Raw genomic sequence first — 24,204 nt, forward strand, 5'->3', positions numbered from 1 at the left:
TAGGGGGAAGGATGGGGGGAGGGCTCTGTCAATTATTGTAGATAAAATTTTCTGATTAAATATTAAATAAAATTAAGCAGTCGGTTCTTTCTGCTTTGATTGTGTTTAACAGCTGAGGTAGCTTAAACTATTTAAAATAATAATAATAAAATAATAATAATAATTGAATTCTCTGTCGGGAGATAGCTTATTTTTTTCCCTCGAGCCTGTCACTGTAAATAGCTCTGAGCTCTGTATAAATTTGTTTTCTTCTCTTTTAGTTGGGGGTCGCTTTTAATATTCACTGCTGACTTTTATGAGAGTGGGGGGCGATGGGGTTTTTTTTTCTCCCTCTCTCTCTCTCTCTCTCCAATCGCGCTGGTGTGTGGAAAACAAATGTGTAGCTTTGTTGATTGACATTTGCAAGAGTTAAAGATGACAAAAGAAAAAGAAAAAAAAGAAAAAAAAAAAAAGAAAAAGAAAAAAAAAGACAAAAGAACCGGAGTTGCCAGCTGACGTTTCATTGTCTCTGTGCCGACGCATCCCTGGAGAAAGGCGCTGCTGATGGGCGCTGGGGTGATGGGGCTGAGCCACGGAGGGGTCACAGTGGGGTAAGGGTCCATAAAGCATCGTGCTTTGGGCCCATCACTGGGCACCACCCAGAGGTGGTGGGGCCTCCCAACCGGCCCCAAAGCCCTACCAGGTTTGGGTCCTCCCAAGTAGCTCAAAAACCCTACAGTGTTTGAGTCCTTCCAACCAGCCCTGACACCCTGCAGTGTTTGGGTCCTCCCAGTTGGCTCCAGAGCCCTACGGTGTTTGGGTGCTTTCAACCAGCACAAAAAACCTACCTTGTTTGGGTTCTCCCAACCAGCCCTGACACCCTGCAGTGTTTGGGTCCTCCCAGTTGGCCCCAAAGCCGATTGTAGGCCCCCACACTACAATGTTTGGGTCCTTCCAACCAGCACAAGAACCCTAAGTGTTTGGGTTCTCCTAGCCAACTCAAATGTCCTGTTGCTCCCAACCAATCCCCAAGCCCTACAATGTTTGTTCCTCTCAACCAGCCCCAAACCCTACACAGTGTTTGGATCCTCCCAACCAGCCCCAAAGCTGGTTTGTTCTTCCCAGCCAGCCCAAAAACCCTACAATGTTTGGATCCTTCGAGCTAACCCAAAAGCCTTACAGTGTTTGTTCCTCCCAGTCAACCAAAAATCCTTATAACGTCTGGGGTCCTTCCAACCAACCTAAATGCCCTGCAGTGTCTGTTGCTCCCAACCAGCCCCCAAACTACAATGTTTGTTCCTCACAACCAGCCCCCAAACCCTAAAATGTTTGTTCCTCCCAACCAGCCCCAAATGTTTCGGGGTGCTTTAGAATTTTGGAGGGGCAGAATTTGGGTATTTGGGTGCTGCACCTCATTGCTGGTGGTTTTCTGCCACGTTGAGTGCTGGAAGCAGCGGGTGGGGAAGAGCATCACAGCTGCTGGGGTTCTCCCAGTCCTGCCCTCACTTTTCTTTCTTACACTTTGTTGGAACGAGGCAGGGATCAGCAGGATGAGGGCTGCGCTGAGTCCCAGCTCGCTGGCTGATGCTGCCGTCTGCTGTTCGCAAGGCTTTTGGCAGGGATTTGCCACATGGTTCTGTACAAACAAAACCAGACAAACAGAGCTCTGGTTGGAGTGAGCCATGGGCTCCAGCTGCTGTAGGGTCACTGTGTCACAGTGACTGCAACCAAAGTGCCACAGCCTGGGTGACACGAGCTGGGGATGGCGGTGTTGGTGATGGTGGCAGCTCATGGTCACATCTGTGTGCTCCCCATGGGGTTTGGGGGGGAAAACAATTCTCAAATGTCAGAGCCATGGGAGGACACTTCATCACAGCCCAACCAGCACCAAAGCAGGAGGGATCATGTTAAATTCATGCTAAATGAGACAGGGGAGGTTTAGGTTGGATCTTAGGAGGAAGTTTTTCACACTCAGAGGGTGGTGAGGCAGTGGAACAGGTTGCCCAAGGAGGCTGTGGATGCCCCATCCCTGCAGGCATTCAAGGCCAGGCTGGATGTGGCTCTGGGCAGCCTGGGCTGCTGGTTGGTGACCTGCACACAGCAGGGGGTTGGAACTGGATGAGCGTTGTGGTCCTTTTCAATCCAGGCCTTTCTATGATTCTATGATGTTATGATTCTATGAAATTCAAGCCAATGTCAGACAAAGCAAGATGTGCTCATGGAAGTGTAAATCCTAAGAAGCACCAGCAGCACTTTTGAGTGTGGCATCCCCTAGAAGTGCCTGCTCTGGCAGGGTGGAGATGCACAAGCAGACTGACTGCATACAGACACAGCGACTCCATATAACTCACAGTCACACGTTGCAAAGAATCTTTAATCCTCTCCAGCAAAGATCTTACACTTGTTAACTGCTACTGCACAAGAAGGCTGACGGACGTTAGCACAATGCTTCCACCCAGAGGCAAGCGAAACAGTGGCACAGGAGGAGGGCGTGCAGGAAATCAGAGATCACTTCAGCAACTTGAACTTCTTCAGGTGTGGGTGCACTTGGTCCTTTGGGTAGGGTCTGAGCGCCAGGCAGCTGGGGATGTTCTCAGGCTGCTCTGTCCATACCTCGTGGTCAATGCTGTGCTGCTGCAGGGTCTGTGCCAGTGCGGTCAGAGCGGCTTCATCCGGAGCCTGGGGACAGACAAAGCATGCTGTGAGGGTTGGCAATACCCCTGCAGGTAACGAGTGGTTGTAAGCAAACCAACCTGTATCAATTCTGCCTTAACCAGAGTGGGACATGTTGGAAATATCCAAATAATTTATCAGGACGGTATCTCTGATAAAGCAGATTTTACTTGCAATTGCAATGGCGGGCTTCCTGCGAGCAGGAGAGCATGCAGAAAACAGTGTTACATCTTTTATTCCCTACTACTCGACACTTATCTCCTCCCCTGGTTCCTCATTGGCTGAGTACTTCAGCTCACAACCTTCCTGACGCTCAACTAAACATACGGATACTGGAGAAACATGAAACTTTGCTGGCTGAGCATAAACCTCTAATTATTTAATTAACTCCTAACACTTACTCACTCCACACTTGGTCACTGTTTCTGGACATCTGCTCGTCCTTGCACAGAGATAAGCTCAGAAGGAGGATAGGGAGTATCTTGATGCCTGCCTGTTGCGTCCCAACCTACCCATAGAGTGAGACAGTCCGGTGTTGTGCAGAGGCCCTGGCTTCTTTGATGTTTGTTACATCTGTTTTTCTTTTGCTGGGAGTCTCCTATCCCAACAGAACAACCCTACAGTATGTTTTCTAGTCCCTAATACTGTACCCAATTTGTTTGGAACCTGCAGTTTTGCAAGAGAGAATTAATCACATAATTCAGCAACTATGCTTCTAAAATATGCTACTAACATATGCAGTACTCCTACTTTTTACATCACCTATTTCTAAGGGTAAGTTAACAGAATACAAATACATCATGTCCTACTTCTTCAGATCAATTGTCCTTTTTAATATCTAATGCAGAAACCACACTCCATTTCCCACATCCCCTCCCCATCGGCTGGGTACTCCAGGTTCACAGTCTTATTGAAGGTTAACATTTGTTAATTACTTGTTAATTCGTGTGTTATCTTCAGTCTTTGTTAAAGAAAGAGTGCCAAGGACGGGTGCCAGGCCTTCCTCAATACCTTCTTCAGACATTCCCTAAGGCATTTCACCACTTGTCCTTTCAACTTCTGCAGGATATTCTTGCAATGTGTGTAACATCTTTTCATGCTGGCCACACAGCAGTCATTGCTAGCTTATATACGTAAGTTGCTCATTATTTAACTTCTCCCATTCCCTATTACTCGGGTCTTGTCTGCCCAGCACCAAATATCAGTAAGGCTGGACGGACAGGAGCTGCAGTGCCTGTAAACCTGCTCCATCTACCTAACCTCTGTGACTACAAATTACTTTGCCCATACACTGAGCATTGAGCTTTCCTGGGAAAGGTTCACCTAGAAGACAAGTGATGAGAACTATCAGAGAGCCCCGAAAAGAACTATGGCAGCAGAGACCATTCTAATGCAGAAACGTTGGACTCCCACACAATAATAAAAGGGCACAAGTGGGCTTCTCATGCATCAGAGAAGCCAGGGCCTCCACACAAGGTCGAAGTGCCCCATTACAGGAGCAGCTTGGAATGCAGCAGGCAGATGTCAAGACACTTGCCTTGTCCTCCTTATCTCCCCGTATCATTGAAAGACACGATGCCCAACTTCTCTCTATCCCAGAACCGGCAGATGTTCAGAAATAACGGCTGATTTTGGTACCCATAAATTACTTCTAATAGGCATTCTCTTCCTGAGCACACAACAACGAAGAACGTTCATCTAGAGGGCGAGCGAGGAAGCCCGCCGGAGGAAGTAAACACACTGCTGAGCGGGCTGCCGTGGTGCTAAAAGGACACCAGGTGGCTGCCGAGCCCATGAAATAGAAGAACTCTTTATCGCCCATTACTTGAGAGGCGTGCATACGTTAATTACCTCGTGCAGGCATTATGAATATGCAGGACCTGCGGGAATATAACGAGCTCGGGTCTCGTGGAATCTCAGAAGCACTTCTGGTGGAATTATCCCCAGTGCTTCCCAGCCCCGCTAACAAAGAATACCTGCCTAACGGGAACAACACTTGGCTGCTCCGTTCCTCGCTGCGATGCTTTGAGTCAGCTGGGCACTGCAGATGGGAATGGATGCAGCCTCTGCTCTGCTGCAGGAGCCGTTGAGACCAGGACTCCCCGGGCGCCCCTGCAGGGACTCCTCGCCTCCATCGGATCGCTGCGGGAGCAGGCAGGGAGCGTCTGACAAAGGTATTCTTTGCTTTCAAGTTCTGGGACTGGCCCATCAGAACTTTAGCAACACCTTCACAGCTTCACTTGTAATTTCTGGAGGGAGTTGGATAAATGGTTTTCATGGTACACGGAATTATAATCGGTGGAGCTTGAGGCATCTTTGTAACAGTGATCCTTGTAAGTGTATGCCAGCCTGAACTGCATATAATGGGGGCAAACAGAGCGGGGGAATAGTGAAGCAGAGCCCCCTGGGATGTGTGCTGGCTCGTTGGAGGGATGTTGGGGGACCTCCTGGGGGAAACGTGAACAAGAAAACTCTGGTCAAATACTGTGACCAGTGGTGGCCGCTCTATAAGCTGGAATCTCAGGAAAAGTGGACATTTAATGGAACTCTGGATTATAACACCCTACTGCAGCTCATGTTGTTTCTGAGGAGAGAAGGGAAATGGGACGAGGTGGTATATGCCGATATGTTTTTCACTTTACGGAACCACCCTGAATGGCAGAAAGGATGTAGAATTAACTGGGCTCCAGAGTTCACTGGCCCCTCAGTGCTGGCTCTAGAGAAAGATCAGAAGAGGCCTAACGGAACGTTAAAGAGGTGTTGCTCAGCTTGCAGCATAGGAGAGAGCTGTCTGAGAAATGGAGGTAGAAAGGAAAGATTAGAAGACGATGCGTCTCCGCAGGCTGGGAAGCAGGAGGGATTCTCAGATGAGGAAGAACAGAAAGCAAAGGCAGTTCAAAAGGAGGTGGGAGCAGCCGGGGGGTGGGGGAGGTTTCAAATCACTACAAGAACGGGCAGCACAAAGGAACCTGTAATACTGGCACCTCTAATGCAGGTTGTAGGACCAAAGGGACCAATGAAAATCTTGATTGGAGGGATATAGACATAATGCTCGATTTCATGCCTGAATCAGAAAAGCAGGTGGTATTGAGGAAGGCTCAGACCCAAGTGCAGGCACGAATCATTGCTGGTGCCCTGCTGGGAAGGCTTGAACAATATTTCCCCTTAGAAGATCCTAAGTGGAACCCAAACGATCCTGCAGAATATCAGCTGTTAAAGCAATACAGAGAGTGGATAAAACTTGGTTTAGAGAATGCAATCCCACTACCAGCAGCAAACTGGTCAGCCGTATATGCAGTCAAACAGGGAGAGACTGAAACCCCAACTGAATTTTTGAATAAACTCAGGTCTGCCATGAGAAAATATACTCTTTTGGGTCCCTCATCAGATAGAGGGAAATAGGTGTTGGTGTCACTGTTTCTGAGCCAATCCTCTGCGGATAGCAGGAAGGAACTGCAGAGGTTAAAAGCATTGGAATTAATGGACCTGGATAAATTAATTGAGGAGGCCTGGAAAGTGTATAGAAACAGGGATAGAAAGGAAAGAAAGAAACTGAGAAGAAGAATAGCGCTAGAGCATGGCCTGGGGAGCCAGGGAGCATCACAAGGATGAGGCAGGGGGGATTCTGAAGGGCCCAGGAAGGGTTTCGCCCCCCAATGGACAGGAATCAGTGTGCAAACTGCAGGGAAATGGGGCACTGGTGGCGGAGCTGCCCCAGGCTGAGGGGGAGGAACCATCCCTGATGGCAGGGATGACGGGAACCAGGGGAGTCTACCCTAGCAGACCCCCTGGTTACACTGCAGCTAGGGGAGCAGGGTACAGAGGTCAATATTCTGGTGGATACGGGTGCCTCTTACTCTGCTAAATGAAGAAGCATCACCCGTAGATGCTGATATTGTAACAGCAGTCGGAGCTACTGGCCAACTAGAAAAGGCTGCTCCTTGAAACCAATTAAATACAGGCTGGGAAAGCAAGCAGGAATGAATAAATCCTTGTACAAGCCAGGTTGTCTGACATCGTTACTCAGGCGAGACTTATTAGAACAACAGAATGCAGAGGTTAAATACAACAAAGGAAAATTGGAGCGAGGGGTCAAGGAAGACCAATTGATTGAAATTTTAAGCCTGGCTTTAACACAGATTGGGAAGAACAATGTGATGCCCCCAGGAATTATGGAAATCCTGAATGAGGAACATGTAGGAGTGTGGGTGTCAGGGATGCCCAGCAGGGCCAACAATGCAGCCCTGATAAGTTAAAAGCTTGAGCCAGCCCAGTCAGGGTAAAGCAGTACCTTTTGAGGATACAAGATCATAAAGGAATAAAAGTAATAACGGATAATTTTCTGGAGTTTGGACCAGTAATTGAATGTGAATCTGACTCCAACATCCCAGTCTTGCCGGTGTAAAGTCAGACAGCAGGAGCTATTGCTTGGGGCAGGATCTGAGGGCCGTCACTAGGATGGGTGAAGATACAGGGTGGTAAATCTGTACCCTTTATTAACCAGGCTGAGGAATGAGTTTACCGTCCTGGATTTGAAGGATGCCTTCTTTTGCCTTTTGGCTTCAGCCAAAGAAAGTCCAAAGTTACTTGCCTTTGAATGGGAAAACCCCGATACTGGGGGGAGGGCTCAGTTAACGTGGACAGTTTTACCCAGGGTTTCAAGAACAGCCCTACAGTTTTTGGGAACCAGCTGGCTTGTGAGCTCGGGGCTTGGGCCCTCCACTCAAGGAGGAACTTTATTGCAGCACGTGGATTTCCTCCTCATTGCCACAGTAACAAGAGGACTGTGTACACTGGACTGTGAGCATATTTCATTTTCTTGGTGTAGATGGTTATCGAGTTTCTCCACAGAAAGCTCAGTGAATTCAGCAGCAGGTGATTTACCTTGGATTCGAGATCTTGGGAGGACAAAGGGAACTTGGAACAGAACAAAAGGAAGCGATCTGCTGAACACCCAGATCTGCAGATGGTAAAAGAGCTCAGAACCTTCCTTGGCACGACAGGTTAGTGCAGACTATGGATCTATAATGATGGGCCTTTGGTAAAACCTTTGTATGAATTACAGCAAAATGATCGGTCTGTGCTGACACGGACTGGTGAGGCAAAGAGGGCATTTGAAGAATTGAAGAAGAGAGCTCCAATGAGAGCCCCAGCCCTGGGCCTTCTGGACAGTACAAAAGCATTTTGGTTATTCTCACTGTGAACCCAGCATCTTTCCTCAGTGAGCCGCCTCTGAGCCAGCAGTGCACGACTGCTTGGAAACCACAGAGACTGCCTGTGCCAGTGGGCTGGAGCCAGAGCAGGAACCACTGGAGGATGCTGAGGATTCCTGCTTCACCGACGGAAGCGGTTTTGTGAGACAAGGATATGCAGTAGCTACTGACGAGGTAATCAGAGCACGGCCATTACCTGTGGGGGCTTCTGCTCTGAAGGCTGAAGTAACAGCCTTGACAAGAGCTTTAGAGTTGGCAAGAGAAAAAGGATAAACGTATGGACAGACTCTAAATATGCATTTGGGGTGCTACACGCTCACGGTGCCATCTGGAAAGAGCGAGGATTGCTCACAGCACAAGGAAAATAAATTAAGCATGCCAAGGAAGTCCTGCATCTGTGGGAAGCTCTAAATCTACCAGAGTGGCTAGTAGATACTGCAGGGGACATCAGAAAGGTGACACTGTACAGGAGACTGGAAATAAGATGGTGGATCAGGTGGTGGATCAGCTGAAGGAATAGAAATTGCTGTACAAACTTCAATTCCAGATGGTAAACTTCAGATCTGTAAACCTGAATCAGAACCTGCGAAGTATTCTAGAGAGAACAGGGATTTAATTAATGATATAGAAGGAAAGGAGCAAACTGAGTGGGCATACACACCTGAGTCACAGAGATGAGGTAGATGGGATAATGTATAGGTACAAAGGCTGCAGCTCTTGTCTGTCCAGCCATCCGGAATACTTGTGAGCCTTGAGCTGAGGAAGTTAAACATCCCACTCCTAAACAGTGTGATAACGCCTTTACAAAGCAAAAACAAAAACATGACAAGGATATCAATAGGCTCATTATGTTGGAAGACTACTAATTTTTGGTGCTGGACAGACAAGACCTGAGTGATAGAAAATTTAAGGTGGAGAAGTTAAATAATTAGCAATATCCATGTATAGTTAGCAACCATTTATGTTTAGTCAGTATGAATATATGTAATGTCTTGCTGCATGCTCATACACATTGCAAGAACGTCCTGCACAAGAGATTGACACAAGTTGCGAGGTGCCTGCCTGAAGAAGCAAAGGGAAGACCTGACAACCCTCCAGTGCTCTTTGTTGAACAAAGGCAGCGTCCTCTGCACAGAGTGGAAGAGGCCTCGGAGAGAATCACCCTGTCAGTACGATAAGGAGAGGACTGAGACATCTTGGAAACAACAGAACGGCGACAAGATAGGCTATGAGTTAACAAGTGTCAGAATGTGATTCACAAATGCAAACGTTCAGGAAGATTGTGAACTTGGAGAACCCAGAGAATGGGAAAACAGGGGAGGGGGGAAGCTTTGGGGAGACAAGGTATAAAAGCTGTCATATTGTGTCCATAGGTGAGCTCCTGTTGGCTGGATGCCCACCACTGCAATCTTCACCAGAGCTCCTGTCTCCTAAAACTTATCTCAGACGTTTCTGACACTGCGGAAATACAACGAGCTCTGAATCATGTCATCTTAGAACCTCTTACGATGGAATTATCCCCAGTGCTTCCCAGTGTTGCTAACAAAGAATACCTGCATAGCGGTACCAAAACTTGGCTGCTACGTTTCTTAGCTCCAGTTCTTTCAATTCTCTCCTGAGAGACCCAGACAGGCTGAGGGGTGGCACCAGGAGAACCTCATGAGGTTCAGCAACACCACGTGCAAGGTCTGCACCTGGGCCACGGCAACCTCCACTGTTAATAAGAGCTGGGGGGAAAAATCATAGTATCATTCTGGTTGGGAAGGCTGCTAAGGGCATCAAGACCAACTGTCAACCTGATAGAGGTTGGTTTGCTCAGCAGTAGTGTGGGAATCAAATGTTTCTGCATTAGAACAGTATAAGAATTTTTATTCTATGGCCTCCGCTGCCACAGCTCTTTTAGTTCTTTCTGGGGGCCTTTGATAGTTTTCATCACTTATCCTTTAGATGAACCTTGCCCAGGAATGCATGCTCAAAATACAGGCGCAGTACGTTGTAATCATAGAGTTTAGGTAGATGGAGTTTGCAGAATCAAACTCTATAACCCGGAGATCAGGTTATAAAGCAGGTATGATTTATTCTGCGAATGTGCAAACGCCGGGTGCAAGGGGGCTCATTCCAACTTCCTTGCACACCAACAAGCAAAAGCGTCACAGATTTATAAGCAGATCTTACACATATTCACAAAATTCCTTGGAGCTCATCTGTGTATTCATGGTTTTTCCAGGACCTCATTTACATGCTGTCCCCCCCTCTGACGCGTGTGCAGTTCGCAGCGAGGGTCTCCACCTGGTGGCAGTGGGGATGAAGTCAGAGGTCTTCCTCGGTCTGACCTTTTTCATTACAATGGCCCCCCATTCACACTGCTCAAAACCAGAACAGCTTTAGGCTGTTCTTTCCCTTACGTTTGCACAGATCCTTTGGTCCTGACTGCAAAGAGGTCGACACGTCCCCCTGGTCTTCCCTTATTGTTTTTCTAAGTTTAGTATACCTAGCCCTTATGTGAGTGGCCCTGGTTTACCCAATTCCTGATCTCAGTAGGTTTACAAAGACTGCAGCTCCTGCCTGTCCAGCCTTAGCCTTACTAATATTCGGTGCTGGGCAGACAAGACTAACTATGATCTAGCTGCTGTTACTGAAACATGGTGGGACTGCTCCCATGACTGGAGTGTTGAGATTGATGGCTATAAACTCTTCAGAAGGGATAGACAAGGAAGGAAGGGTGGTGGTGTGGCCCTTTATATTAAGGACTGTTTTGATGTTGAAGAGCTTGAGATTGCAAATGATCAAGTGGAGTGTCTATGGGTGAGGATCAGGGGGAAGGCCTGTAGGGGAGACATTGTAATTGGAGTCTGTTATAGACCACCAAATCAGGATGAGGAGATGGATGAAGCATTTTACGAGCTGCTTGTGGAAGTCGTGCGATCGCCAGCACTCGTTCCTGTGGGGGATTTCACCTTCCCTGATATATGTTGGAAATAAAACATGGTGCAAAGAAAGCAGTCCAAGAGGTTTCTAGAGTGTGTGGAAGATAGCTTCCTTACACAGCTGGTACGAGAGCCTACCAGGGGTGGTGCCCTGCTTGACCTGCTCTTTGCTATAAAGAAGGACTGGTAGGTGATGTGAAGGTTGGAGACTGCCTAGGGCAGAGCGACCATGAAATTGTAGAGTTCTCTATTCTTGGAGATGTCAGAAGGGTGACTACCAAAACTGCTGTCTTGAACTTCAAGAGGGCGGACTCTGACCTGCTCAGGACGCTTGTAGCACGGGTCCCTTGGGAGTCGCTCCTTAAGGATAAAGGGGTCCAGGAAGGCTGGATGCTCCTCAAGGTGGAAATCTTAAAGGTGCAAAAACAGGCTGTCCCTGAATACCGTAAGGTGAGCTGTAAGGGGAGAAGACCGGTGTGGATGTGCCGGGAATTACTGTCAAGGCTCAGGAAGAAAAAGAGAGTCTATGTCCTGTGGAAGGAGGGACAGGCTACTAGGGGAGATTACAAGGAAGGTGCTAAGGTATGCAGGGAGGAAGTCCGGAAGGCGAAAGCCCATCTTGAACTTAGATTGGCCACTGCAGTAAAGCAGAATAAGAAATCCTTTTACAAATATATCAATGGCAAGAGAAAAACCAAGGATAATCTCTATCCTTTAATTGATGCGGCAGGGAATGTGACCATAGATGACAAGGAGAAGGCTGAGGTCCTCAACGCCTTCTTTACATCTGCCTTTAATAGTCAGACCAGCTATCTTCAGGGCACTTTGTGCCCTGATCTGGATATCTGGGCTGACACGCAGCATGTCTCCCCGGAGATCGAGGTGGAGACAGTTAGAGAGCTCCTCCTCCATCTGGACAGTCACAAGTCCATGGGACCAGATGGGCTTCATCCTAGGGTACTGAGGGAGTTGGCGGGGGTGATCGCTAAGCCGCTCTCAGCTATCTACCAGCGCTCCTGGTAGACTGGAGAGGTTCCAGAGGATTGGAGGCTTGCTGATGTGACGCCCATCTACAAGCAGGGCCGTAAGGAGGATCCGGGGAACTACAGGCCTGTTAGCCTGACATCAGTGCCAGGGAAGGTCATGGAACAAATCCTCCTGGGAGAGATCACACGGCTCGTGCGCGACGTTCACGGGATCAGGCCCAGCCAGCATGGGTTCATGAAAGGCAGGTCGTGTTTGACCAACCTCATCTCCTTCTACGACTGGGTGACCAGACTGCTAGATGAGGGAAAGGCAGTTGATGTAGTCTACTAGACTTCAGCAAAGCCTTTGACATGGTCTCTCACAGTATCCTTCTGCGGAAACTGGCTGCCCGTGGCTTGGACAGTTTTACCCTTGGTTGGATAAGGAACTGGCTGGAGGGCCGTGCTCAACGGGTGGTGGTCAATGGAGTGAAGTCCAGCTGGAGACCTGTTTCAAGTGGTGTCCCCCAAGGGTCGGTACTGGGGCCCATCCTGTTTAATATCTTCATTGACGACTTAGATGAAGGGATTGAGTGTACCCTGAGTAAGTTTGCAGATGACATCAAGTTGGGAGGTGGTGTCGATCTGCCTGAGGGCAGGGAGGCCCTGCAGAGGGATCTAGATAAGCTGGATCGCTGGGCTGAGATGAATGGGATGAGGTTTAACAAGGCCAAGTGTCGGGTTCTGCACTTTGGCCACAACAACCCCATGCAGCGTTATGGGCTTGGGGATGAGTGGTTGGATGACTGTGAAGAGGAAAGGGACCTGGGGGTGTTGGTTGATGCTCGGCTGAACATGAGCTGACAGTGTGCCCAGGTGGCCAAGAGGGCCAACAGCATCCTGGCCTGCATCAGAAATAGTGTGGCCAGCAGGAGCAGGGAAGTGATCATCCCCCTCTACTCGGCACTGGTGAGGCCGCACCTCGAGTGCTGTGTTCAGTTTTGGGCCCCTCACTACAAGAAAGACATTGAGGCCCTGGAACGTGTCCAGAGAAGGGCAACGAAACTGGTGAGGGGTCTGGAGCACAAGTCTTATGAGGAGCAGCTGAGGGAGCTGGGATTGTTCAGTCTGGAGAAAAGGAGGCTCAGGGGAGATCTCATTGCTCAACTTCCTGAAGGGAGGTTGTGGTGCAAAAGGGTCTGGCCTCTTCTCCCAGGCAAATAGTAGGACCCAAGGAAACGGCCAGAAGTTGTACCAGAGGAGGTTTAGGTTGGACATTAGGAGAAACTTTTTCTCTCAAAGAAAGGCAGTCAGGCACTGCAATGGCTGCCCAGGGAGGTGGTGGAGTCGCCGTCCCTGGCAGTGTTCAAGAGGCGCCTGGATGAGGAGCTACAAGATGTGGTTTAGTGCTTGTGGCACTGATAGGAATGGGAGGGTGGTTGGACTAGCTGATCTTGCAGGTTGTTTCCAACCTTGTGATTCTGTGATTCTGTGAAGACTCGCGTAATAGAGAATTGGAGAAGTTAAATAAGTAACAACGTACATATATAAGCTAGCTGTATAGCTGTATAGCAAGCAATTAAGGTTTGATAAGATTGTAAACCTGGAGTACCCAGCCAATGGGGAAACAAGAGAAGGAGGGAGGCAAAGGGGGGAAACGAGGTACAAAAAGCTGTCATTGTGTCATCAGGGCTGCTCCTGCTTGCTAGACGCCCGCCATTGCAATCGCGAATAAAATCTGCTTTTATCAGAGATGCCGTCCTGACAAAATTATTTGGATATTTCCAACAATCTGGGGGCTCGACTGGGATTATGATCGCCTCTTTGGGGGTCCCCCTACTGCCCTGGACAGGATGGCTGCACCCTGCTGATTTCAGCGGTCCTGTCTGGGTGGTGAGGTGACTCCTTGGGATGCCGATAGGAAATGGAGACTGTTGCAAAAGGACAGCATCTGTGTAAGCCAAGGGGCAGGCAGGCATGGATGGCATTGATCCCTGCAGACCCAGTAACTTCGTGCAAGGACCAAGATAAGGGAATTTAATTCTTGCCTTGGGGGTCGGTGGAGACTCTCAGGAGGGAGCCCCAAAAAAGGGGGGTATCGCTGTCTGTTGGTACTGATACCTTCTCGCAGTGGCCAGAGGAATTCCCTTGTAGAACTAATAAGGCACGTGGTGTAACTAAAGAGTTGTTACAGGAGGTTATTCCAAAATGCTGAGGAACCACTTGGTCTGTCAAGGAAAGTGCACCATCGAAAATTAAAGTCATAAAGAGAAGAGGAATCATTTGCTAATTTGCTTTGTCTCAGTGTACACAGGAGGTGTTTCAGCCTAAGGAGAGAACTCCTTTTTTAGTAACTTTTCTAAAACTTTAAACTTATCAGATTGCTGGGTCTGTGCTTGACTACCAAAGGCAGGATGGAAGTACCATGGTTTGGGATCCTGTCACTAAACTGGTCTGCTCAGTACAAACATAAAAGCGATCAAAGGGATCCATTTACTCAGGTGCAGGTGAGGAAGCTACTGTTAACAGCACTATTATTCTAGGACCAAGATTCAACCTACCTTGGATCAATCTTACATTTCCAAATTTACGTTATGAAGGGCTTCTGGTGGCTGTGTGGGGATGAGAGAGAGCTCGAAAATCTGCCAATAAATTGGAAAGGAGTTTGTAAAGGAGGATTTTTAGCACCTCCTGTAAGCATCCATCCTAAAGAACTCCCATCTGATATAGGGAGAACTACAAGGGGCCAATATCAGAATACAAGGAGAGCAGGAATCCCCAATATGTTAAGTAAAGACTCCGCAGGCAAGAGGAGGTGTCCTCCCTATCTAAAGTCGTACTACAGAATAGAATGACACTGGATTTGTTGACTGCAAAGGAAGGGAAAGTGTGTTCCATAATAAATCAAAGCTGTTGTGCCTACATAAGTGAAGTTTGGAAGGTCAAAAGAGATCTAGACAATATCTGGGAGCAAACAAAAGCCCTACATGAAGTGAGCAAGGATAATACCGACTGGGGGACAGACTTACTAACTGGCTACCAAATTTCAGATGGCTGAAGCAGCTTTTCTTAGCAAGCATTGCTCTACTCTCTGTGGTAGCTTTCACACCTTTAGTGCTAAGGTGTTCAGTGTGCTTATGTCAGAACACAGGGAAGGAATAGGAAAAATGGAAGAGGCACAAACTGAGACAAAAGGTAGAAAGCAGGGCCTACTTTCAGTAATCATTCAAGAGGAACGGGACAGTCTAGCAGATAGGTGTCTCTGCTAGATCAAAGAAAAGGGGGGGAATTGAGGCATGAAGGGGTTACAGAAGTAAGTTAAGTGAACAGAATGTGAACAAAGATAAAGGAAGTTTCAAACATATGGGTGTTGTAAAAGTAAGATAAGAGAAACTCAGTATAACTCTTCACAGCCCAAGGACCTTAGGCAAGGATAAGGGAAACCGCAGGACGGGCTGAAATCGGTTAGGGTAGCCCCTTGTGGGATGGTTAACAGTTGACAGTGAGGAAGACTACGAGCCCTCATCTACCTACAACCACCAGGAGAAGCCCCCTGCAAGGGCAAGGAATTAGGGCCATATGCAAAGGATTTCTCCAGGAACTCTGTTGAATATGTGTGAGCTTGACCTTTACATGTAACGAGCTTTTGCTTGTCAGTGTGCAAGCTAGAAGCAATCCCCCTTTCACCTGGTGCATGCGCAGTGCTGAATAAACACATACTGCTTCATAGCCAGTCTTACATTACAAGGGGGAATGGTTTTAAACTGAGACAGGGGAGGTTTAGGTTGGATCTGAGGAGGAAGTTTTTCCCCCAGAGGGTGGTGAGGCACTGGCACAGGTTGCCCAAGGAGGCTGTGGATGCCCCATCCCTGCAGGCATTCAAGGCCAGGCTGGATGTGGCTCTGGGCAGCCTGGTCTGCTGGTTGGCGACCTGCACACAGCAGGGGGTTGATTTGTGGAATCAAACTCTCTAACCCACATCGGGTTATAAGAGCAGATACGTTTTATTTCAGCACTGCGCCACACACTGGGTGCAAGGGGGATCGCTCCTCCTACCTTGCACACCAGAGAGTGTGGTCTTGATACACTTATAAGCCAAGCCATACATACCCAGCAATATTACCTAAGACCCATTGACATATTCATTACTTTTCCAGGAATTCGTTTACATACTGTCCCCCTCCCCAGTGCATGCACAGTAGCTTCCGTTGGATGAAGGCTTGACATCTTCCTCCCCATTTGGTGGTCATTCTGGGATGAAGTCAGATGTCTTCCTCGCCATGTCCTTCTGACCTTTTTCCCAGTTCTGAGCTCTTCTCCCACCCTGCATGCCTCAGCAATTTCTTATCCTGCTTATCATCCCTTTCCAATGTTTTCTTAGTGGCCCCTTTTCTACTGACTTGAGACGGCTCCCTTTTTTAGAATATGCTGGGGCCAGCAAAAGGTTAGACTAAGCAATAAATTCCCCTTGAGTTAGCAGAAGGTTAAACTAAGCGATGCTATTTGCAACTTCCTTTTGAGTTAGCAAAACCAAGCGATGTTATGGACCCCTTACATCTTGTATTCTTTAGCTTACTATCTCAGGGTTGAAACTGGATGAGCATTGTGGCCCTTTTCAACCCAGGCCATTCTATGATAGCCTCAGTCAGGTTATACAGTTTGATTCTGCACATCAGGGGGCAAAATCATTGTATCATTCTGGTTGGAAAGACCACTAAGGGCATCAAGCCCAATTGTCAACCTAATATAGGCTGGTTTGCTTAGTAGAAGGGATTGGTAGCTTAGTTTTAAGAAGCAATATCTTTGTTCAGCAAAAGGAATCCATAAGTGATAGTTCTTTCCATTTCAGCCTCAGTGGGTGAACTGTCTTGTTTTTCCTCAAAACCTGCACACTGGGGACATAATAGAATACTTTTATCTTCTGCCTCAATAATTTTGCCTTACGAGAAATACCGGAGTCACAATAGGACACTTATCTTTTGCCTCAAAACGTGCAAGGACATTTTCCTCAGCTTCCACATACATTGTTCCCAAAAAGTGGCTCCCTATGGCCTAATAGGCAATGGAAATCTTCCAAGCTGGGGAAAAGTGAATGAAAGCGAGTCACAACTTTAGGTGATGAAGATGATGGTGAAAAAGGGGAAGAAGTAGGTGGGCACTCGACCACACTAAATATCACTGGCCATGTCCAAAGGGTCATTAGCACCTAAATGAGACCTTGGAAATGAGTGCATATGTGTGCCAACGTCTCCCCCGAGCTCCTCTGCTCCAGACTGACCCACCGCAGTGCCCTGAGCAGCTCCCCATCACACCTGTGCTGCAGACCCCTCACAGCTTCTCTGCCCTTCTCTACACGCGCTCCAGAGCCTCACTGTCCTTCTCACAATGAGAACACAGCGCTCGAGGTGTGGCCTCACCAGTGCCAAGTACAGAGGAACACAATAATACCGACACGAGACAGGAAAATAACTGAGTACAGCCACGCAGATAAAGGACGTTGGGGGGACCCAGAGCCGAGAAAAGACCCCGCCCCAAAATGGCCGCCACCCGCTCCCCTCAGCGCAGAGTTCCCGCCATGCCCCGCGCACCTCCAGCACCACGGTGCGCATGGCGCCGCCCTCCGATAAGTAGGCGCGGGTGTCGGGGTGCTGCCAGTGCGCGTGCGCGGCGGCCAGCGCTGCGTGGCACCCCTGGGCCACTACCGCACCCAGCGACCACGAGCGGGCCAAGTCTCCCCGCAGCACCACGTACTGCACCAGCGCAGCCGTCGCCGCTCCCGCCGCCGTCCCAGGCGCCGCCATGCTGCTGTACGGGGAGGCGTGGTCGCGCATGCAGAGTGCTGAGAGGTACGGCGTCGCCATTTTGTTGTACGGCAAAAGTGAGGGCGCGGTGGTGACGTAGTTCCGGTGGCGCCGGAGCGCGAAGTTTGAGCGCTGAGGTGAGAGCGGGGCCCTGGGGCTTGGCAGCGGTCGGGGCGTCCCGGCTCCCCGATCCCCTATCGGTGGGGGTTCACGCTTTCTTTCACCCCACAGGTCTTCCTCGTGAGGGGTCCTTAGGCTGCTCGGCTCAGGCTCTCTCCCCCCGCCTCCCTGGGGGCTCCTTGTTTGCTGTCCTCAGGAGGCCACGCTGCTCTGTCCCACTGACCCCTCAGTGGGAATCCCCAGGCCCTGCTTCCCCTCCTTATCCTCCCGTCTCTCCCTTTATGAGGTCCCTAGTTCGCCTGTCACCTCCCTGTTCCCATATGGGGAGAGTCCGAGGGGTTCCTGTCACCTCCTTGGGGCTGGTGTAAAAGGGTGTATGAGGGTATGGGGATGTATGAGGATATATAAAGGGATGGAAGTTTATAACGTGCTATTTCATCCTTCAGGACTGCCCCTGTGTGAGGCCAGCCCTGGAGGCAGACCTGCCCCCAGGCTTCATGGAGGAAGGACAAGATGGTGATGGGAAGGAAAATGCCATGCATGGAAGATCTCTCACCGCTGCCTCCCAGGATGGAGGAGGGCGAATGTCTGCGGTCCCACTTGCACAGGGGAAGGTGGAAGGAGGGAAGGTGTATTCAGGAGATGGTGAGCTTGTAAAAGTCACTTTCTGCATGATATGCAGTGCTACAGACTTGGGACAGAGTTCAGTCTGGAGCAAAGGGGGCCCAGGGGAAACCTTATAGTTCTCTCCAACTCCCTGAGAGGCAGTTGTGTTGAGATGGGGATTGTCCTCTGCTCCCAGGTAACAGCGATAGGACCAGGGAAGGTTCAGGTTGGTATTAGGAAACGTTTCTTCTCCAAAGGAGCAGTGATGCAGTGGCACAGCTGCCCAGGGAGGTAGTGGGGTCACCATCCCTAGAGGTGTTCCAGAACTGTAGGGATGTGGCACTGAGGAATGTGGTCAGTGGACATGATGGGATGGGTTGGGGTTGAGCTTGGTGATCTTAGAGGTCTTTTCCAGCCTGTTTGATTCTATGATTTTGTCCAAGTATGTTCTTTCCCAGGAGCTTGGGACCAGGAGTGACACCCTGGCTTGTAATGTGTCCCAAATTTAGAGTATAGGCACACCAAACAAGCTGCTCTTGATTAGAAGTGAAACTAGAGGTTGCAGATCTGTGCAGGGCTGTGTATTTGGTAGCTTACTCTGCTTCTCAGGATGTTAGCTAGCTAGCATGGTAAATGCCTGGTCCTTGTTGGCATTCAGTCTTGGTGTTTAAAATTCTCTGAAGCAGGTCTTTGCCTGTCCTCTGCCCCTGAGGAGTTGCACGTAGTTTCTTTAAGTAACTATACTGGGCCAACTTTGGTTTGGGTCACACTGCAGATGTCTACTAATGACAGCTGGATTTTCTGAGCATGTGTTGCTGTTCCTTGCAGGGGTGTTGGGTTATCTGGAAATGCTGGAGGCACAGGCTCATGAGTTAGGCCTGAAGCAAGAAGAGAAGGAGCAGCAAGAAAAGAAGCTCAACAGACTGAAAGCCAGAGTGCAGGAGCTGAGAAGCCGGAGGGATGAGCTTCGAGCTAAAGTGGAGCTGCAGGAGAAGAGGGTGAGAAAGGGCTTACTGCAGAGATCTGACAGAGGGGCTCTGGTATGCTCCTGCTCTCACAGCATGGATTTACTGAGGTTCTTAATTTATTTTCTCTTTTTAAGTAATGTACAGTTCTGGCATCCCCTGTTCTCAGTACAGTGTTGTCCAAGATTGCTGGATCTTTATGCTTTGAGCTTGTCTGGCCATTTATGAGCTCTTTTTCCCTTCTTCAGCTTGAAGTGCTGCCTCACATTTCTCAGAGCTGGGTTATTTCTCTGTAGCTCGAGTGTGTTCCCTGCAGGTGACGTGTTTGGTGTCGTCAGTTCCTGACCTGTCTCATCTTTTGGCTTTTGTAGCTTCTTGACAAGGAAGGAGTCGTGACAGATCCAGCACGGCCCAGTGCCCAGACTGTTCTGGAGTGGAAAGTGAAGAGCATTAAGGCCATGCTGCAAGTCTTTTACCTCACAGGTAATGCCTCAAGGCTTGTGTGAGTTCTGGCTGCATTTTTGGGGTGCTAAATTTTGAATGATGAATTTGATGTCAAGTGCAATTTCCCTATTAATGTTGCTTGTGTTGTGCTTGAAGCCTTCAGTCTGAAAGCATAGGAAGAGCAGTAATGTGCTGCAATTCTCTGCCTCTCTGGGAAGGCTTCTGGGATTTTGCAGAAACTCTTGCTTACTGAGCTGCATCATTTGGACTAAGATCTAGATTTGAGGAAGCATGTGAATGCCTTAGTTTTAAAATCTTTGGGCATTAGGTTAAATATTCAAGGGTCTGGGTCTTCCAAGCAAGCTTAGAATGCCAGCATCCTCTTTTCAGCTATTCCTGAGCTTGGTTTAATGTATTACTTTTTTTGTTTCCAATGCAAGTCACCTTTGCACTCTGTTCCAGTCACTGGAAGGAAGGACAGTGTGGAAATACAAGTCTGATGTTGGTGAGGTTGGGTTGAGCCCATGAGCCCTTCTGCCATTCTTTATGGGGCAGTTTTCTTTCACCTAGGGCAGTTCTGCATCGTGGGAGCCAGGACTGAGTTTCAAGTGCCAGCGCAGCTCAGTTAGTGACAATTTAATCTGCTTGAATTTATCTGATGTCCCTTTCTAAAAAGCTGCTGTGTTTTATGTCCCTGAACTCTTGCAAGTCCTTCATCCTCCCAGGGACCTCCTCAGGCCACCATGCTGGGAGCATACAGCCCCTGCAGCCTGTGCTGTCCCAGCAAAACTTCCTTGAGGTGACAAGTTTCTATTAGTGCTCAGTAAAACCTCTCTCTCTGCACCCAAGGGATCAGTGGGAAGCTGACCAAGCAGGGAGTGTGTTTCTGCATCAGCACTGCTTATGAAGGCACCTACCTGGATTCCTATTACGTGGACCTCCTCATCAAGCCAGAGGTGAAGATTCAACGCCACTCTGTCCCCGTCTTCATCCCACTGGAGCAGATAGCCAAGAAGTACCTGCAGACGGACATCAGGCGCTTCCTGTCCGTCCTGTGGGAGCACCTGAATGCTTATGCTGGGCGGAGGCACCAGGCAGACCAGTTGGAGGTACCAGTGGTCACAGCAACAATGCTTGCCCACCTTTTTGCCTTTTATCTGCCAAAAGTTAACGAGTTTGCACAGCTCTGGAGTGCTGGGGGAAATCTGAGTGGTTTTCTTTACATGGAGCGCTCACCATTCTGGTTTTCAGAGCACAGCAAATGACTGCGTGACTATCAACTCCATTGCCTGTGTCATTGGTATGTGTGTACTTGGATGTCTTGTGGCTCGTTTAAAATACACAGCCAAGTGCAGCTGTCCTCTTCCTCTGAGTCCCTAAACTGAAGGAGCTGTGCTTTTGTAATATGCCTCTGGAAGATGTGACTTAAAGATGTGAATGAGCACTTGTTTATTTCAGACTTTTCCTCAAGGTACAGCCACATCAGGGCATGCCAGCCTGGTGCAGGGGGTGGGGGCCCTGTCCTTTGTTAGCTCCCAGCCCCACGCTGATGCACTCCTGCCTTAGCTTTGTCTTTCAGAAATTGTTTTTGTCCCTACAGGAGCACTTTTCAGACCACATAGAAGGAACTCTGCAGAGGAACTCTTTGTGTAACTTGCTGGTCTTTAATTACACCGTGTCAAGTGACAGCAAGACCTTTCCATTCAACGTGAGGCTGCTTTATGGAGACCTCTGTTGCTGCCTCCCTACTGAAGCCATCATTTCTTGTACACGTAAGTGGGCAGTGCAGGTGTCTGGGTGTGTGGGGAGGGCAGGCCATATTGCAGTGGATGAGGTTTTCTCTAGTTTGGTTTGGGGACAGAAAGAAGCATGCTGTCATATTTCTTTGGGAGGAAAGATCTTTTCTGTAGCATGGGGGTCAATGGCAGGGAAATAAGATCTTATTATCATGAGAAATTTCTTTCAGTGCAATTAGTGAAATGATTAATGTGAACACTGAGGCCTGCTGTTGGGATGTTTCAGACTCTGCAGCCAGGCCCTAATTGGCCACGTTGTACCATCAGGTATGCTGGCACATCCTGCCATACAGCAGCATAGATGGAGGCAGGAGGAAGATTTACAACCTCTTCCAAAGTGCCAGTGGTATTGTGAAATGCTCCTAACAAAGATCTCTGCCTGGAAACCTTTCCTGATACCACTTATTCCCCATCTTTTGAAGGATTCTCCTCGTGTTGTACAGACTGGCTGATACTGAGTGTCTTCTGCAGCCTTAGCAATATGGCATGGCTTAATCCTGATCTGTGCTGTTTTATGACTAATTCCTGCAAGTGCCCAGCTGAGCTGAGGAGGCATTTTCCCATCTCTTCCTCGTGGTTGTGCAGAGCTGTGGGCCCACCTGAGCCACCTTGCATCCCATTCACCTGCCCATGTGGGCTGGCTAGGCTGCAAAGCTAGATGGAGCTCTGAGCAGAGCAGCTCGGGCTTGTAATCATTCTGCCAGCAGTCATGGTCTGAGGCCTCCTTCTGGTAGCAGAACCCAGCTGTGACACTCCTTGGGTTGCAGTTAGGCTGCAGGAGGAATTGTGCACTGATTCAACGGCTCCTCCTTTCCTTTCCCCACAGAAATGGCCCCTTTATAGGTGAAGTTCTGCCCTTGCTCAAAAACATCAGTGTCTTTTGAGCTGATAAGGCAGCTGGGTAGCTGTGGTGCTCCAACACCGCTGTCCCCTCACGAGCAGCCCTTCAGCTCTCAGTGTTTGTTGAGCTGTTTGTGCTCTCTAGCAGTTCGGTTCCCCTGGGGGAGATGCAGGGTTAGGAAGGAGAAAGAAGGGTTATGAGAAGAAAAACTGTGGCCAGGCAGGAAACACCCTAGGGGAAAGGGAAGAATGAGAAGCAAATAGTTTTATGCTGGTAAAACTGTGTTCCTCTCCCCACTGATGCGTCTACTTCTGTCTCCTAGCTGGCACTCTTCCATTGCTAGCAAAGATGGCAGCAGCTCACTCAAACGCTTTTCGACAGACAGCTCTGCACAAAGCCTTCAACTCTATCATCAATGCTAAAGAAAGCCTGGACTGAGCACTGTAAGCTACCTTGACTCCTCAGTAACGTGCCTCTCCTGACTTCTTCTGCCTGTGGGGAATGCTCTCAAAATGCAAATGTTTGCCATGGACTGCGGCACTGCTGCTGGGAACCCCCCAGAGGAGCAATTGGCCCAATTTAGATCTTGAAAGCAATATTTTCTTGATGATTTGGGGTGTCTATTGCAGGTAATCTTTCCTCAGCACTCTGCTTCTCGCTTGTCATTTAATTCCTGCTCGTGATGCATCGCAGTGTTTGGTGCCCCGGAGCTCCACAGTCATGGAGAATGTCTCACAATTAGAAGGAGAAGCTATATTAAAACATCAACAGCTCGGAAAACCTTCTGGAACAAGAACCCTACAGCTCACTGCATGTATCCAGGCAGCAGAACTCAGCAGGGAGCAAGTGGAGTAATCTGTGCCCTCCTTCTAACAGCCAGGAAAGGACTTCCAGTTAGAAACTGGTACAGGCTGGAGGACAACCTGGATTGTTATGGCAATCACTGAACCTTCCCTGGACAGAGGTGAGGTTTCATTTTGCCAGCAGCAGGCTGTGCCCTCACGTGGGCTGCATTAACTCAGCACATTAGCAGTGAGTTTTCCAGAAGATTTCACACCAGCGGTGGCTTTGGACATCCTGTTTTCTTCCTGTCGTAGCAGAACTTTCCTGGCATCCCATCTTTGTGCTTCCTGCAAGTTTGGATTGGATCTTGAAAGCTTCCTGTATTTTATGAGCACTCTTTCAATGTGTTAATTTCAGTAACATAGAACTTTTACTGTGGTATTTTTAAGAATCTCCTATTGATTTTTTTTTTTCTAGACTTATACCAGATGGCTGGGACATCAGGATTTTCTCCTGCCCCGTTTTTGTGCCAACACTGCATGTGCAAACTTCATAGTTTGTTTTTAAATTGTCTCTGAAGCTTAGGCTTTGTCCAAACCAACCTTTTTATATATAACCTCTGGTGTTCGGATGTTGCAGCTCCAGGAAAAATTCCCTGATGACCCTAGGAATTGAGTAATGGGGTAGGGATCAAAATCTTGTATCATTCTATCTGTGATTTCCAGCGTTTTGATACTCTGCGACAAGAGAAAGGAGCAAAAGCCACCAGAGGCATCAATCTCCCCTTTGGGAGCCCCTCCAAACCCAGTATCCCCTCAAAGAGGTGGTGAAGCCCTTCTCAGTATCCCCACAACCCCAGAACACAGCAGACGCAGAACCAGGCTTTGAAATTCAGCTTTCTATTCAAGAAACTAATGGCATAATTACACTCTGTGTGCCTCCCTTCCCCCCTGGCCCTGGCAGCATCACGCTGAATAACGCAGTCCCTTCTCAGCCAGTCCCAGGTCCTCTTTCCCATCAAGCAGTGACAGCAGCTGACCACAGCGTGCGTGGGGGGGCGAACAGGCACAGTTAAAAATATAAATGTCAAT

The 24,204-nt window shown here is 48.7% G+C and overlaps 2 protein-coding genes across 3 annotated transcripts; one reads left to right on the forward strand and one right to left on the reverse strand.

Moving 5' to 3' along the window:
• Positions 1–2,332: 2,332 nt before the first annotated feature.
• Positions 2,333–17,634, reverse strand: PTRHD1 (peptidyl-tRNA hydrolase domain containing 1). Its single transcript, XM_042836466.1, has 2 exons — positions 17,346–17,634; positions 2,333–2,658 (listed from the first exon to the last, which is right to left on the reverse strand). Exons 1-2 carry the CDS (start codon positions 17,616–17,618, stop codon positions 2,488–2,490), a joined length of 444 nt encoding a protein of 147 aa, XP_042692400.1. The 5' UTR covers positions 17,619–17,634; the 3' UTR covers positions 2,333–2,487.
• Positions 17,556–24,198, forward strand: CENPO (centromere protein O). 2 transcript variants are annotated; one of them, XM_042836465.1, is made up of 7 exons: positions 17,556–17,603; positions 18,125–18,323; positions 19,113–19,282; positions 19,621–19,732; positions 20,543–20,802; positions 21,294–21,465; positions 22,653–24,198. In XM_042836465.1, the coding sequence occupies exons 2-7, from the start codon at positions 18,176–18,178 to the stop codon at positions 22,766–22,768; spliced, it is 978 nt and encodes a 325-aa protein (XP_042692399.1). In that variant the 5' UTR covers positions 17,556–17,603; positions 18,125–18,175; the 3' UTR covers positions 22,769–24,198. The 2 variants fall into 2 exon arrangements, with proteins under 2 accessions (XP_042692399.1, XP_042692398.1); XM_042836464.1 differs by lacking the exon at positions 17,556–17,603 and adding an exon at positions 17,675–17,695.
• The last annotated feature ends 6 nt before the right edge of the window (positions 24,199–24,204 follow it).

This window comes from Centrocercus urophasianus, unplaced genomic scaffold (genome assembly GCF_019232065.1).
Source record: "Centrocercus urophasianus isolate 14NV4802_14NV808 unplaced genomic scaffold, USGS_Curo_1.0 seq_609, whole genome shotgun sequence".
Taxonomy (NCBI): Eukaryota; Metazoa; Chordata; class Aves; order Galliformes; family Phasianidae; genus Centrocercus; species Centrocercus urophasianus.

What these genes read in the sequence shown, in the direction of transcription:
- PTRHD1 (XM_042836466.1), bottom strand. Translation starts at nt 17,618, where the DNA reads ATGGCGACGCCGTACCTCTCAGCACTCTGCATGCGCGACCACGCCTCC. An exon ending in TGCGCACCGTGGTGCTGGAG is followed by an intron (nt 2,659 to 17,345) that starts GTGCGCGGGGCA and finishes GTCTGTCCCCAG; the next exon opens with GCTCCGGATGAAGCCGCTCT.
- CENPO (XM_042836465.1), top strand. Translation starts at nt 18,176, where the DNA reads ATGGAGGAAGGACAAGATGGTGATGGGAAGGAAAATGCCATGCATGGA. An exon ending in TGGAGCTGCAGGAGAAGAGG is followed by an intron (nt 19,283 to 19,620) that starts GTGAGAAAGGGC and finishes TGGCTTTTGTAG; the next exon opens with CTTCTTGACAAGGAAGGAGT. An exon ending in AGCCATCATTTCTTGTACAC is followed by an intron (nt 21,466 to 22,652) that starts GTAAGTGGGCAG and finishes TCTGTCTCCTAG; the next exon opens with CTGGCACTCTTCCATTGCTA.